Below are 14,538 nucleotides of genomic sequence, written 5' to 3'. Positions count from 1 at the left end.
CACTCAATGTTTTAAGCTGCATTAATCAAAGGAGTGACAGCCTGAACGAGTCAGATGGACAACGTGAAACTTCCATACTGGATGAAAACAAGAGTCCAGTTGTTCATTAACGTAGTTTACACATAACTTGTTTTAATAGTATGTTCAGTTCAGTGTGTGACATACAGTTTGTGGTGTTGAATAAATAAATAAAAATTAAACCTGATGTCTTCATTTTCAACTTTAGTGTTCACGCTATACAGGTCCTTCTCAAAAAATTAGCATATTGTGATAAAGGTCATTATTTTCCATAATGCAATGATAAAAATGAAACTTTCATATATTTCAGATTCATTGCACACCAACTGAAATATTTTAAGTCTTTAATTGTTTTAATACTGATGATTATGGCATACAGCTCATGAAAACCCAAAATGCCTGTCCCAAAAAATTAGCATATTTCATCCCACCAATGAAAGACAAGTGTTTTTAATACAAAAAACGCCAACCTTCAAATAATCATGTTCAGTTATGCACTCAATACTTGGTCGGGAATCCTTTTGCATGAATGACTGCTTCAATGCGGCGTGGCATGGAGGCAATCAGCCTGTGGCACTGCTGAGGTGTTATGGAGGCCCAGGATGCTTCGATAGCGGCCTTAAGCTCATCCAGAGTGTTGGGTCTTGCATCTCTCAACTTTCTCTTCACAATATCCCACAGGTTCTCTATGGGGTTCAGGTCAGGAGAGTTGGCAGGCCAATTGAGCACAGTAATACCATGGTCAGTAAACCATTTACCAGTGGTTTTGGCATTGTGAGCAGGTGCCAGGTCGTGCTGAAAAATGAAATCTTCATCTCCATAAAGCTTTTCAGCAGATGGAAGCATGAAGTGCTCCAAAATCTACTGATAGCTAGCTGCATTGACCCTGCCCTTGATAAAAAACAGTGGACCAACACCAGCAGCTGACTTGGCACCACAGACCATCACTGACTGTGGGTGCTTCACACTGGACTTCTGGCATTTTGACATTTCCTTCTCCCCAGTCTTCCTCCAGACTCTGGCACCTTGATTTCCGAATGCTTCTCTGTAGCCCAGGTCAGGCGCTTCTGCTGCTGTTTCTGGTTCAAAAGTGGCTTGACCTGGGGAATGCGGCAACTGTAGCCCATTTCCTGCACACGCCTGTGCACGGTGGCTCTGGATAGTTCTAGTCCAGACTCAGTCCACTGCTTCCGCAGGTCCCACAAGGTCTGGAATCGGCCCTTCTCCACAATCCTCCTCAGGGTCCAGTCACCTCTTCTCGTTGTGCAGCGTTTTCTGCCACACTTTTCCCTTCCCACAGACTTCCCACTGAGGTGCCTTGATACAGCACTCTGGGAACAGCCTATTCGTTCAGCAATTTCTTTCTGTGTCTTACCCTCTTGCTTGAGGGTGTCAATGATGGCCTTCTGGACAGCAGTCAGGTCGGCAGTCTTACCCATGATTGCAGTTTTGAGTAATGAACAAGGCTGGGAGTTTTTAAAAGCCTCAGGAATCTTTTGCAGGTGTTTAGAGTTACGTCGTTGATTCAGATGGATAGGTTAATAGCTTGTTTAGAGAAACTTTTCATGATATGCTAATTTTTTGGGACAGGCATTTTGGGTTTTCATGAGCTGTATGCTATAATCATCAGTATTAAAAAAATTAAAGACCTTAAATATTTCAGTTGGTGTGCAATGAATCTGAAATATATGAAAGTTTCATTTTTATCATTACATTATGGAAAATAATGACCTTTATCACAATATGCTAATTTTTTGAGAAGGACCTGTATGTTTAGCATCATTTTAAATTTGAATTACATGTCCAGATAGCTTCATTTAGCTCAGAGCTTCATTATATCTCTCACACTAACATAAATACTGTTTATTATTATTAAACTGTTATTATTTAGCACATTTAGTATGTTATAGTGCAGCGCGACGTGTGCGCGTGCCACGTTCTATAAACAGCGATATTAGAACTGGATCTGACTGTCTCTTCCAACACAGGTGTCGGTCACAGCACCTAGAATCTGACGTAGATTAACTACGAGATAAAAAATATATTCCATCAGTCGTAGATCTTTTTTTTTTTTTCAGTCGTAGTTCTGAAAGCAGTGTATCCGCCGCCATGTTGATAGAAATATAGCGTCTGTCCGCACGTGCGTGTGCACAGTGGTTTAACACAAAGCCTCAGTGGGAAATGTTTACATTATCAGCGGGGGGTCAGCGAAAAACCTCCACTCTGGAAGGTGGGTTGAAAAACCTCTGGATTCAAAGTGGGGAGGCACTGGTGTTGTGTAAATGATCAGCAGAACCACAGATGCAGATGCACTCAAAAGATGTGCCGTGTAAACGCCCCCTAAAGCTTTAAAGCAATCTCTTGGCTTCCTTGGTTAGATAACTTCTACTAACTGACATTTCACAAAGTACTGTATGGGAATGTGTTGTTTTATAACTGAACTGAATTGACTGTAGTTAGATTTGTGAGATAGTTTTTGTGCATTTCACTTAATCAGTGGCAATTAGAATGTGTCATAATGGGTTAAAACTAGAGTTCTATTTCATCCCTACTGACCGCCAGAGGCAGTGCTTAAAACACTGAATGATCATTCTTGCGCATGCGCAAGTCGAGAATTTATGCCAACATGGTCACGTGTGACGCCCAGGACACGTGACAACGGTAGCCCAGTCCCTTTCATCTTCTCGCATGCAGGTGGTCAGAGGTTTACTTTTTCTGCTTGACGCTGGTAGCCTCGAGACTACGGTCGGAGCTGCGGGACCGTCTCGCCCTCCAGAGGCTGCGGAAGCTGGTGTCCTCTAAACGATTGTACTTCAACTGATAAGTTGTTTTGTTTCTGTTGACCCGGCGGTAGCGCGTTCGCTAGCCACATCGTGTTTCCTTATTGGCTGGAAGTACGGTGTTTAGCAGTTTTTCCTTAGTTTACAGAAAGCATTGCAGCCGCGTTCGTGCTTGCTTGTTTTCAGTTGCGGGTGTAGCAGCTGTGTATGGCTTCACCCACCTTTACCTGTTCGGGCTCGCTTGACTTTATTTGTTACACTGCAGCCGTTTTTCGTGCTCGCTTTTCATTTACATATTTACAGCTGTATTCAGCTTGACTTTATTCTGTTACACTGCAGCCGTTTTACGTGCTGGCATTTCCTTGAGTTGTGCGGCCGAGTTCGGCTTGCCTTTTTCATTATAGTGCAGCCGTGTTCGCGCTTGCATTTTTTCATTATAGTGCAGCCGTGTTCGTCCTTGCATTTTTTTCGTGAGTTGTGCACCGTGTTCGGCTTGCCTCCCTTTCTTTAATCGCAACTGTGTTTGTGTTACATTTTTTACCTGTGGCTCTACGGCAGTTGTAGCACTTCTGACTGCTTTTATAAGCTAGCAGTTGGGGAACCCCTGGTGGCGTTTTCTGCTTGACCGGGTTCCCTGGTCTATTTGCTCATCGACTCAGCGTCAAGAGTGGCGTTTCCTGCTCGACTTGACGCTTCTAGTAATATGCTGGACGTGCAGTTCTGCAGAGCCCGTTTGGCCTCTCTCCAGTTGGGAGGATGGACATGATCTGTAACCCCCTTGTTTGGGGCCAGATCACCTGAGGGAGGTCTTGACAGAAGCTTGACAGAAGTTCTGCCCTTGTCCCTGCGGGCAGCTCGTTTGGCTGGTTCTGAGATTGCAAGCCAGCCTGCAAAGCGTGTGGCCCCAGAGGCCTTGGGACCTCCACAAAAGAGGACCAAGAAAAGTTCCAAGGGCTCAGAGGGACTATTTGGGCAGGTGGCCCATCTCACCTCTGAGCAGGAACAGATGAAGGCGTTGCTCGAGTCCCTGAGGGTAGGGGACAATGCAGGTCTGACTGGGGACCCTGACCTGGGACAGAACATGGGCTCAGGGGCCTCTGCTTTTGAAGAGGATGCTAACACCCTGGCAGCATCCGGAACTGATTTTCAAGAGCAGTTTGAGTCTGGCTCGTGTGTGTCGACTGCCAGTTCGCACACCTCCTCCTGCTCTCAGCCAAAGGACGGTTCCATAGTGGGTGCTTTGAGAACTGCTCTTGCTCGGTTGCACCTGGATGTTCCACAGAGCCAACCCGCTGCTTCCAGTACTTTCTTTAAACGTCCTTCTGCTAAGTCGTCCGTTATGGTTCCCCCTTCGGCTGAATACATAAAGGAGTTATATGCCTGCTGGATGGATACTAAGGCTTTCTCACGACCGACCGCAGATGGAAGGGCCCTGGCGGCCATGTAGGATGCGCCCAAGTTTGGCTTGGACCATATGCCTTCTGTCGAACCTGCTATAGCGTCCCTCATTGTGCCCCTGGATGAGGCTTTGAGGGCTAATGCCAGGTGCCCTTGTCCTCAGTGCTGGGTCACAGATGACCTGCTCTGTAGAGCTTATGACTTGGGGTCTCGATTGGGGCAACTGGGTAACTCGTTGTCTCATTTGTTACTGGGCCTCTCGACCTCCTTGGAGGGCTTGGCGGTTGATACGCCTACTCAAGGTCTGATGGACGCTTCCCTTCATGCCTTTGTTCTTTTTTCAAGGGAGATTGGCCGTGTGTTATCTACCCTCATCCAGGCACGTCGCCAGGTTTGGCTGGTGCAGTCTCCCGACTGAACACTGTAGAAGGACCCTGACGAGTCTTCCTGTGGTTCCTGGGGAGCTGTTTTGGTTCTGTTTCACTCGCAGCCTTGGAACGTTCAGCCCAGGACACCCGTACCAGACAGCAATTGTCCAGCCTTCATTGCAGACGCTCTTGGCGTCTTGCTGGAGGTGCCTCTGCGTCCTTCTCACGCACTTATCCAGCCCCACCTACACCCTCTGTGGGGCAGCCGCGGCCTGCTGTAAGGGCTACTCATAGCCAATAGGCTCTGCCCAGAGGTCGGGCTCCTGTCCCTCTTCAAGGCGGGCAGCCCTCCCGGCATCCCTCCCGCTCTCCTAAAGGCAGGGGAGCTCAGAAATGACATTTGGAAGCAGGCGGTGGGACACTTTACCCCATTTCAGCTCAACTGCTGGGCCACTCTCGTGCCCGATTTGTCGGTTGTGTCAACACTATCTTGGGGCTACGTGCTACAGTTCCGCCGCCGCTCTCCCATTCCTGGTCAGGTCAGAATGACAGTCATTCGAGACCAGGTGAAAGCTCAGGCACTGAACCACAAAACAGACGCCTTGCTGGCCAAGGCTGCTATAGTGCCTGTTGACCCCCTGCGGGATCCAGGGGGCTTTTACTCAGAGTATTTTTTAGTCACCAAAAAGACTGGTGGACTACGGCTAATTCTGGACCTGAGAGGCCTGAATGTGTTTTTAAAAACTATTCATTTCCACATGTTGAGCATCAGAGACGCGCTCTAGGCAGTCTCTCCAGGCGATTGGTTCACCTTGGTCGACTTGAAGGATGCATACTTTCATGTACCGATTGAGAAGCACCATTGGCAGTTTCTCTGCTTTGCATTTCAGGGCAAGCATTTTCAATTCACAGTTCTTCCATTCTGTCTTTCTCTGTCCCCCCGTGTGTTCACCAGGTGTGTGGCAGCAGCCCTGTACCCTCAGCAGGTCAAGGGGTTGAAGATCCTGCCCTACTTGGACAATTGGCTGATCTGTGCACCAACACAAGCTCAGGCAGCTGCGGACACATAGATGGTGCTCTAACACATAGACCTATTGGGTCTTCGTGTGAATTGGCAGAAGAGCAACCTAATTCCCTCTCAGGAGGTCATGTTCCTGGGAACTACGATGAACTCCCTCACCATGGTGGCTTGCCCGTTGCCACAGCGTGTCAGCGGGATTCTACAGATGCTGCCCGCCTTCCTGCCTGGCTGTGCACCCCCTTCATTGCGTACCTTCGCCTGATAGGTAAGCTGACTGCTGCCTCCACAGTGGTACCTCTGGGGCTGTTGTCTCTGAGCCCTCTACAGATGTGGCTCAACAGCCTGCGGCTGGATCAGACCCGTGCAGTGCACCGATGCAGGAGGTTGCTGGTGTCCCCTCAATGCCTCGCGTCACTGGCTCAGTGGCGAGGTGCAGTGTTTATGGTGAAGGGAGTCCCACTGGGCTCTCTGCCATCTCGGAGGGAGGTTGTTTGTACCGATGCATATACCACAGGTTGGAGGCATCGTGGCAGCAACAGATTGCCCAAGGAACGTGGTCTCCACAGCAAAAGGCGAGGCACATCAATGCTTTGGAGCTGGACGCTGTGCGGCTGGCACTAAAACACTTCCTCCCGGGCCTGCGTGGGAAGCATGTCCTGGTGCGTTCCGACAATACTTCTGTGGTTTTTCATGTCAACCATCAAGGGGGAACACGGTCGCTGACATTGCTGCTACTGACCCAGAAACTCTTACTTTGGGCAGCCCCCCTCTTTGCCAGCCTGAGGGCAGCTCACATTCCAGGAGTGCGGAATGGGCCAGCCAATTTTCTGTCTCGGGGACGCCCACCACCTCAGGAATGGAGGCTCCATCCGGAGGTGGTGAAGGTAATTTGGGAGAGGTACGGCAAGGCAGCTGTGGACCCGTTTGCATCTCAGGAGACGACACACTGCCCGCTTTGGTTTTCTCTGGCAGGCATTGCCAGTGCCCTGGGTCAGGACGCACTGGCACACGACTGGCCCAGGGTGTTGCTGTATGCTTTTCCGCCGCTTCCCCTGATAGGCCCAACACTCCTGAGAGTCCTTCAAAAGGGGCATCAAGTCCTCCTAGTGACTCCCCTCTGACCCAGGAGAACTTGGTTTCCACTGCTGCACAGGGTCTGTTGCAGCTCTCCAATGCCTCTACCCCACAGGAAGGACCTCCTGTCACAGTTGGGGGGTCAGCTCCTGCACCCCAAGCCCAGTCGCCTCCGGCTCTGGGCTTGGCCGCTACAGGGTCCGGCATTACCTTCTCAGAGTATGACGGGGAAGTCACACATACAATGAATAACGCCAGAGCCCCTTCCACACGACTGTTGTACACACATAAGTATAAGGTCTTCAGCAACTGGTGTCGTGCCAGACACGAGGACTCTGTACATTGTCCTCTTCCTGTTATTCTTACTTTCCTTCGAGCGCTACTTTCTCAGGGCCTGTCTCCATCCACCCTGAAAGTTTATGTTGCTGCCATCTCTTGCTGGCATACGGTGGTGGGTGGGGAGACAGTAGGTTGTAACAAGGATATGTCCTTGTTTCTGAGAGGCGCCAGACGTCTGCATCCCCCCACACGCATCGTAGTCATCCGGGATTCATAGAACTGTAGTTACAGCCATACCTATAGTTTTTACTAAAATAGGCCATCAAGATGAAGTAATCAGACTTATAGGGCACCATTCATTCATTCATTCAACCTTTATTTATACAGGATAGCCTCATTGAGCCACAAGGACTCATTTACAAGAGGGACCTGTTCCAGACCAAACATATAAAGTTCAGACAACAATAACAGTAAACCAAGAATGTCTTCTGTTGTTCTTCTTGTTACCTGAGCATGGTGAAGATGTAACGAGGACTAGCAGCATCTTTGCCTCCGTTGATGCGAGTACCGAACTGTCCCAGGGGTTGCAGGATGTTCACGTTGTTGCTCCCCACAAAGCTCTGGGCCAAGTTCACGATGGTCATCATGAGAGCTTGCTACAAGACAAACAGGAAGTGAGGTCTCATTAGCAGAAGAAGTGAATCATTGCAGAAGCCAAATCTGAGATGACACAAAACTGATGTTCAGATGAATACGAGTCTGAGGGAAGATGCTTTCAATGAACACTGGAGTGGTTCAGGTTAAGATTTGACTTTCATTCAGATTTATCTACTGATTTATGAGATATATTTACTAAATGATACAAGCAAAAAAAACAACAACATGATCACTACTTTGCCTTCAAGAATTAAAAAAATAATTTAATTAGATAAATACAAACCGGATTCCAAAAAAGTTGGGACACTAAACAAATTGTGAATAAAAACTGAATGCAATGATGTGGAGATGGCAAATGTCAAAATTTTATTCATAATATAACATAGATGACAGATCAAAAGTTTAATCTGAGTAAATGTAACATTTTAAAGGAAAAATAGGTTGATTCAAAATTTCACAGTGTCAACAAATCCCAAAAAAGTTGGGACAAGTAGCAATAAGTGGCTGGAAAAAGGAAATTGAGCATATAACGAACAGTTGGAAGACCAATTAACACTAATTAGGTCAATTGACAAAATGATTGGGTATAAAAAGAGCTTCTCAGAGTGTCAGTGTCTCTCAGAAGCCAAGATGGTAAGAGGATCACCAATTCCACCATTGTTGCGCAGAAAGATAGTGCAACAATGCCAGAATGGTGTTACCCAGCGTAAAATAGCAAAGACATTTAAGTTTCCGTAATCAACTGTGCATAACATCATCAAAAGATTCAGAGAATCTGGAACAATTGCTGTGCGTAAGGGTCAAGGCCGTAAAACTCTACTGGATGCTCGTGATCTCTGGGCCCTTAAATGTCACTGCACCTCAAACAGGAATGCCACTGTCAAGGAAATAACAGAATGGGCTCAGGAATACTTCCAGAAAGCATTGTCAGTGAACACAATCCACCGTGCCATCCGCCGTTGCCAGCTGAAACTCTACAGTGCAAAGAGGAAGCCATTTCTAAGCAAGCTCCACAAGCTCAGATGTTTGCACTGGGCCAGGGGTCATTTAAAATAGAGTGTGGCAAAATGGAAGATTGTTCTGTGGTCAGATGAGTCACAATTTGAAGTTCTTTATGGAACACTGGGACGCCATGTCATCCGGACCAGAGAGGACAAGGATAGCCCAAGTTGTTATCAACGCTCCGTTCAGAAGCCTGCATCACTGATGGTATGGGGTTGCATGAGCGCTTGTGGCATGGGCAGCTTGCATGTCTGGAAAGGCACCATTAATGCAGAGAACTATGTTCAGGTTCTAGAACAACATATGCTCCCATCTAGATGTCATCTTTTTCAGGGAAGACCCTGCATTTTTCAACACGATAATGCCAGATCACATTCTGCAGCAATCACAACATCATGGCTACGTAGGAGAAAGATCCGAGTACTGAAATAGCCAGGCTGCAGTCCAGATCTTTCACCTATAGAAAACATTTGGTGCATCATAAAGAGGAAGGTGCAACAAAGAAGGCCCAAGACGATTGAACAGTTAGAGGCCTGTATTAGACAGGAGAGCATTCCTATTTCTAAACTTGAGAAACTGGTCTCCTGTGTCCCCAGACGTCTGTTGAGTGTTGTAAGAAGAAGGGGGGATGCCACACAGTGGTAAAAATGGACTTGTCCCAACTTTTTTGGGATATGTTGACGCCATGAAATTTGGAAACAACAAATTTTTCCCTTAAAATGATACATTCTCTCAGTTTAAACTTTTGATCTGTGATTTGTGTTCTATTCTGAATAAAATATTAGATGTTGGCACCTCCACATCATTGCATTCAGTTTTTATTCACAATTTGTTTAGTGTCCCAACTTTTTTGGAATCCGGTTTGTATTTCAGAACATAAATTGCAGGTAATGAAACAAAAGTACCACATGCGGCATATTATATGCCCGTCAACAAGCATACAGCAATCTGTGAAACACACAAGCAAAGACCTTGCACGACTTTTGACCTTAATTTGTGACCTTGACGTTGGGATGATTAAAAGTGTATATGACACTCCATTAAGAAGTGAATCATATGTGCATGAAGTTTCATAAAATATGATACAATGTTATTGTTAAGATATTTCCTATTTAGACTGGTCCTATGTTTTGATCTGCTCAGAGATCGGATTATAATGAAATTATGACCCGGTCCCAGACATGCTAGTCCTGGGCCAGCAAACTCTTAAAGAGAGTCTCCCTGATAATTCAATATCTGTCAAGAAATAGTTTAATCAGCTTGCCACATCACGTAGAAAAGGCTTTAAAACACCGTCTCATGTTTTCCTTACACGTCAGTACACGTAAGACCACACTTAGTCCCGCCCCCTCATACACTGACAGGTTGAGCTCCCCCTTCTGCAAAGGGCGGAGTCTAGGGCCCTATAAATTAATGATGACACGAGACATCGGGGTTCTTTCTTCCGGGTCTGTGAACGCGTCACAGACTGAATAGAGTCCAGCCTGTAAATTGTAATCTTTTATTGCCTTTTTCTAATATAATTGATAAAACTTAATTGACGTTTCCTTGATTTATTGATTAGTATTGTTTGCCACTTCTGAGGAAGGTTCGAGCCAGGGGGTAGGGACGTGGGCTGGAGGGGGTTTCCGGATCCGGTGGCCCGCAGCCAGCTCACGTCTTTAACATTATGGTCCGGACACGACAAAGTTTACGGATGGACAAAGACAATCTCATGACACGTATGCCTGTTCACAGACATATAATAAAACGTAACCTTGACATAAATATGATGTAATTATTTATTTAGATATAGATAGGCTTTCAAATGCTGACAAGGTGGAGCCATTTGAACCTGCTGTGAGCATAAATGTTTTGTGACAAGCTAAACCATGACAGACAATATTCAATGAGTTATTTCACTTTCAGACCTTGTTTCCATAAAAATCTTTATGAAAAAGGCTTTTAATATAAAAAGTTAAGCTTACCTCTCCGTGATGATAGGCAGACATTTCAGCAACGGAACCAGCCAGCTGTGCAACCTTCACCTCTCTCTTGTCATTCCTCTTCAGGCAGGTAAACAACACCTTCCTCTGACCTGGCTTTAGGCCTGAAATCAATGGACGGGCTCATCATAAATCCTTCATGGAAGGATAGTAGCAGATATCCATGTCATAACACCCTGACTCTATGATAATGTGTTAATGATTCATTTAATGCTCAGAAAAACATACAAACCATCGACTAAGGATGGGATGGACCTCTCGTTGTCGGAGTTGGAGAACAGGATTAGCTCTTTGTTGATGAAGTCATTGTATGAGAGGTGCTTGGCCTGAGTTCCATAAAGGTATTTCTAAAAGTGAAACATGCATATTTATTTGTGCACTTTTCCATAAACAAATCAACTGAATTGAACATCATAAATAATAAAAACGACATTTCTTCAGATCACAGATGAAGACACAGACCTCTGGCAGCCCATGCATCCTCCTCTGACGTCTGTCCTCCATGAAGTTAGTGAGCCACTCCTTCCTGTCATCGATCTTCTTTTTACTGAAAGCCTGGAGGAAAACACAACGCTCCACATCACACTATGAACTCACAGAAGGGCTGAAGTACTGTGAGTGTAGGCCAGAGTTATTGTAAAACATGGACTGTTGTAGGATTTATTAATGTTAATGTTTGCAACGAGCACAACAGTTCTGGACACTGCAGGATTCTGTCGGAGTGGGAGGAGGGGATAAGTGAGGGGGTGGGGTTGACCACAGAGATGGTCTGTAGAACAGAGGCAAATGTCTGCAGCTGGAGTCTAGAAATAAATAATTACCACCAAGCACAAAGTTTATATCTAAATAAGATATATTCAAACAACTTTTTATTAGCTTTTGTTGGCACACAATTAATTAATTACCAAAAGTGAGGTGCTTGTTTAGTTCTTCTTTCTATGAGCATCCTGAGGACATGTTTACAATGAAGCTGGAGCAACCACCCTCCTGACTGACTTGTTTTATTCTGACACATTTACTTATATTTACTTGTTGTTTTAAGGAGAATAAATAAAGGCCTAGCGGTTCTTAAAGCAAGCATGGGCAATTTTTGTTTTAAAAAGGGCTGTATCAATGTATTTTAAGCAATCAAAGGGCCACACAGTGAATTTAAACTCATTCTGAATTCACTAAAAATAAGATTCTAGGAAAAGTTTTCTAAAGAAGTGTAGAAAACATTTCAAAACTTTGCTGCCATTTTCTGTTTGAATCAGGTGTAGCACAGCTAGCATGCTTGGTCAAAATATTTCTTCCTGATACCATCTAGAATTATAAAACGTTATTTTGATAACACAACACAAACACCATGGTCTTTTGACGTTTGTCCGCTAATGATGAGAAGTGAGTTTGAGAAGTAATGGAACCATAGGTGAACTCACCAGAGTGATGGCAGCGTCGTCCTCAGCACCGTTGTACTTGAATGTGATTCGGTGCCTTTCCATATCAGCAAAGTACTCCTTTGCCTCTTTGCTTGTGCTCGTACCCAAACCTGGAGCAGAAATTACAGTTTTAAAGGATGACTTTGTCCTTTTGTGTAATTTAATAAAAATAAACATTGATACAGAAAACCTTTGTAGTATTTTATATGCCAGGTTTTAAAGTTGTCTGTCTGTTTCTTCCATTCTTCAAACTCTGGAAGGCTGTAGAAGGACAGCTCCTGTTTGTTCTTTGTGGCCTGCAGACATAATTTATTCCTCTGAGTACCACACTGTATCATGACTGCAGCTCGTCATTGGGTTCGTTAAACAAGCAATGTGTCTGTCACTCTCTTACCTTCACAATAGGTGTGATAAATTGCTCCAGGAATGTGTGTTTGAGCAAGGAGGGCCAGTTGTGGTGGAAGAAGTTGATGAGCAGACCTTTGATGTGGGAGCCATCTTGATCCTGGTAAAAGACAGAGTAAGTTTGTACTGTTTCTGGACCACAGCTCATCTTCTAATGGAGTCTCTGAGGCAGGTCACCTGATCGGTCATGATCATGATCCGGCCATAACGAAGGCTCCTCAGAGACTCTGCGTCATCGTAGCTCTTCTTGTACTGCAGGCCGACAATTTTAATGATGTTGTTTATCTCTGCATTCTCCATGATCTAGGACAAAAAAATGTACGGAGATTGCACACATGGTCACAATCAATATCCATCCATTGAGCCATCCTCTTTATTCACTTTTATCTGTTCAGGTTGCAGGGAGCTGGTATTTATCTCTAGTGACCAGTATGAGAGGCGGGGTACACCCTGGACAGGTCATAAGTCCATCATATGGCTCATAATTATTATTCCTCTTTGTTTTTAAAACTACCATACTTATTTTAACCGCATTTAGGTTATTTAAGTTGGTGTACACAGGAAGTAGTTAGAAAAAAAGCTTTTTAAAAATAGTTTTAAGGGCATTTAAGGACTGAATGACTTCCTGAAGTCCAGACCTGAACACCACTGAAAAGCAGTAGGATCACCTTGCTGCTTGTTTCCAACTGACCAACACAACCTGATTGGCTGACTTTACAATAAATGCTGGTGTTGTGGCTGTGTATGGTTCTTCCACATGCTACTGAGGCCCCTGATTGTTAAATGAAAAAAATGTTGACTTTAATTATTCTTTGTTTCTTCAGACTTCAATTGTCCAAACCCATAAACGTCACCAATAGAGTCAATAAAAGAATGAACTGTTTAGCACAGGAAGAAAAGATGTGGCAAGTTTTTATGGGCGTAATGCACAAACTTAACTCTGCTGCATTTTCTTAACAAATGTGGCACCATTTAGGGAGAATAAACAGACTTAAAATAATTAACAAGTATGTATGTAACAAGAACTGTACAACAACAACAAAAAATCAAGTGAACAAATTCCGTTACTTTTTGTGCCAAGTACAGTACAGTTTAATTTTCCCTTCCATGAGTGTCCAACACTAAAAACCAGATCGATGATAAAAATAGTTCAAAAACTGGTCCAAATCTGCATATTTTCACATCAAAAATGGACTTCAGTAGATTAAATCATTATTGTGGGGAGTTGTCCACCTCCTCCAACAACAAAATAAGAAAAAATGCAGTTTTGCAAGTCAAGGCTGCCAGTTTGATGGATTCAGTGAGATTAAAAATGAAAACTTTTTTTCACAACTTTGAGATGCCAACTACTCTAAACAGTCACAGCTAGGTGAGAGAATGACAAAGCTGCTAGAAAACTTCAGCCATCCTTAAAAAAACGACAGTGTTTTGTGGTGAAGACAAATGGCATTAGCTTTCTGAGACCAGTAATAAATGAACAGAAGCTGTATCAGAGCCAAAAAATATAAGCCAATGTGCAAATAAAGCTCTAATTATTCAGCTTGCAGCATCCGGTTTAGTGTGTGGCTGCTACTCACAGACATTTTGACATCAACTAAGACATCTGTTACAACCAGTTAAGTCCCTTTTACAGCCAAGTATGAACAAGGTTGTAAAAGGCTTCAGTTGTTGTGTCTTCATGTTTCAGCTGCATGCTAACCTTCACCAGACTGATCATTTTATGGTTATGATCTTTACGGTTGTTAAAAAATAAAAACTAAGCACAGAAATTATTTTTGATTTAGTGATCGCCCTTTACTCAGCAATTTAGACAAGATTTTCCATAGAAACGCTCTGACTTGGCTTTGTACCTGTTTATGTGATGCTTCTCGTACATTCAGGATCTTGCCCCTCAGCGGGAACACTCCATAGCGGTCCCGACCGATGACCCCCAGACCAGAGACAGCCAGAGATTTGGCCGAGTCTCCCTCCGTCAGGATCAGAGTGCATTCAGACGAGTGTTTGCCACCTTCAACAAGGATGGACAGACATAGGTTTATCAGAGTTAAACATTCTTGATGTTAACCAAAGTAAAGTTTTATCTGTGAGTCAAACCATCAACAGTTGTTCAAAGTTACATGGGAACCTTTGGAG

The 14,538-nt window shown here is 44.6% G+C and overlaps 1 protein-coding gene across 1 annotated transcript in view; it reads right to left on the bottom strand.

Annotated features, from left to right (window-relative positions):
• Positions 1-14,538, bottom strand: part of top2b (DNA topoisomerase II beta) — a 198,753-nt gene that overhangs the window by 74,873 nt on the left and 109,342 nt on the right. Inside the window, exons 12-20 of the mRNA XM_037693118.1 lie at positions 14,256-14,413; positions 12,583-12,708; positions 12,395-12,505; positions 12,191-12,296; positions 12,001-12,110; positions 11,045-11,137; positions 10,815-10,929; positions 10,565-10,686; positions 7,446-7,594 (exon numbers count right to left, since the gene is read on the bottom strand). Of these exons, the coding sequence (XP_037549046.1) occupies positions 7,446-7,594; positions 10,565-10,686; positions 10,815-10,929; positions 11,045-11,137; positions 12,001-12,110; positions 12,191-12,296; positions 12,395-12,505; positions 12,583-12,708; positions 14,256-14,413 (1,090 nt within the window). The remainder of the gene's footprint in view (positions 1-7,445; positions 7,595-10,564; positions 10,687-10,814; positions 10,930-11,044; positions 11,138-12,000; positions 12,111-12,190; positions 12,297-12,394; positions 12,506-12,582; positions 12,709-14,255; positions 14,414-14,538) is intronic.

The sequence above is a fragment of the Nematolebias whitei genome, chromosome 19 (assembly GCF_014905685.2).
Source record: "Nematolebias whitei isolate Nwh7 chromosome 19, NemWhi1, whole genome shotgun sequence".
Lineage (NCBI taxonomy): Eukaryota > Metazoa > Chordata > Actinopteri > Cyprinodontiformes > Rivulidae > Nematolebias > Nematolebias whitei.
This window is presented reverse-complemented; position numbering and strand designations above follow the sequence as displayed.